A 1,676-nucleotide genomic window follows, 5' to 3' on the forward strand; every position below is an offset into this window, starting at 1 on the left:
TATCACGTTATAACGTGATAGTGCTCAGATTTTTTTTTCCTGCGTGATAGCAATACACTTCCTTTCTAATCAGTTCCAAACATCCACATATCGATCTTATAAATAAATGTAAAAACCTCCTCTAAGCTTGTTTGGGATAAATTATCACATTAATTTAATTATCTGAGTTATAACTGAATTTAAAAACAGGACAATGTAACTAGTTTAATGAAGAATCTGTCTCCAGTCATTAAATCAGGTGTTTATTTATGTAGGTGAAAGTACCTTTAACAACCTGTTAATACATTAGAAATCAGGAAATAGCTTCCAACTTATTCAAAATTTTCTGAGGGAGGACCCCCAGACCCCCCTCCAGTGTGTCCTTTACACACATTATAAGACTTATGTGAGAGAATAAACCAACACACCTGTGCTACACCTGTGTGTGTCTGTATGAATCTTTGGCTGATTGTCAAACTGTATTCTTAGTGAGTTTAAAGGCTGCTACAGTACATGGTTTAATGATGGTGAAACATAATCTCAGTTAATATGGTTTGAGTATTATTGCATCACAACAGAAACATTTGGTGTTCAGTTGTTGACGAGTGCAGACAGTTAAACTGAGCACACACTGAAGACATGAACAAAAGAAAAACCTGGTCGCACAACTGTGTGTGCGTCAGACCCCGCCCCCACCAACATTCAGCACAAAGTTACGCCCTTGTATTAATCTCTTCTAAGCTTATATCAACTGGTCTACTGCTTTTAGTTTTAGCTTTTCATTTCAGCTAATGCTCTGCTAACTTTAGCTTCTGTTCTGCTTGTTCTAGCCTCTGCTTTGTTTATTTTTTTTAACCTTGACAACTCAGTCCAGGCTTTTCAGCAGGTCTATTTAATAATCAACAAACTGAATTCACACTTATTTACCACTTTAAGCTCTAATAACATGTTTTATTTGCTGCTTTCTCCAAGCAAGGAGTTTCACTAAAGAAACAAACGTGGTGATAGTTTTCATTAGTTGACACAAGAGTTGTGCGTTGGTACAATTATTTCCCCCAGAGCCGGTCCAACAGGTTATAAAGAGGATGGAGCATAAAGTGCAAATAAAAACACATTTTTCTCAGAATTCTTCAGAGTTGTGTGGCTGGTGGTGAACATTTGATAACAAGCTGCGTGTTCAAACACCTGACCACATCTTTGAATTATTTATGAATACTGACGTTTTTTTTGTCACGTTAGATGATGCATTTCAATTTAAACATTAAAAATAGAAAACACACACCAAAATAGAAATATTTGAGTTTCTGCATATCACAGCAGGTTTAGGAAACATATTTGATGGTGGTTCAGGGGTCAGCAGGTGAAATACATACTCATCTCTGGCCGTGAGGTAAACGTCTCCCTGGTACTGCTTGCAGAGCGCTCGGACGATGGCGAGCCCGATGCCTTTGTTACCTCCAGTTACCACAGCAACCCTGGCTGACATGTCTGCACAGATCAGACCAACTCAACAGTGTTAGTCTGGTCCATCCAGCTGAGCCGAGTCAGCAGTGAATGAAGATAAATCTGCTGAGTCGTGATTAGAAATCAGGCCAAAGAAGCCAACATACAGCGGGTAAAATAAGTATTGAACACGTCACCATTTTTCTCAGTAAATATATTACTAGAGGTGCTAATGACATGAAATTTTCACCAGA

At 38.3% G+C, this 1,676-nt stretch overlaps 1 protein-coding gene across 1 annotated transcript in view; it reads right to left on the minus strand.

The window, feature by feature from the left end:
- The window catches only part of cbr1 (carbonyl reductase 1), a 22,056-nt gene that overhangs the window by 15,443 nt on the left and 4,937 nt on the right, over window positions 1–1,676 (minus strand). Inside the window, exon 2 of the mRNA XM_014022729.1 lies at window positions 1,353–1,467. Within this exon, the coding sequence (XP_013878183.1) occupies window positions 1,353–1,465 (113 nt within the window). The 5' untranslated portion in view covers window positions 1,466–1,467. The remainder of the gene's footprint in view (window positions 1–1,352; window positions 1,468–1,676) is intronic.

This window comes from Austrofundulus limnaeus, unplaced genomic scaffold (assembly GCF_001266775.1).
Source record: "Austrofundulus limnaeus strain Quisiro unplaced genomic scaffold, Austrofundulus_limnaeus-1.0 Scaffold340, whole genome shotgun sequence".
NCBI lineage: Eukaryota > Metazoa > Chordata > Actinopteri > Cyprinodontiformes > Rivulidae > Austrofundulus > Austrofundulus limnaeus.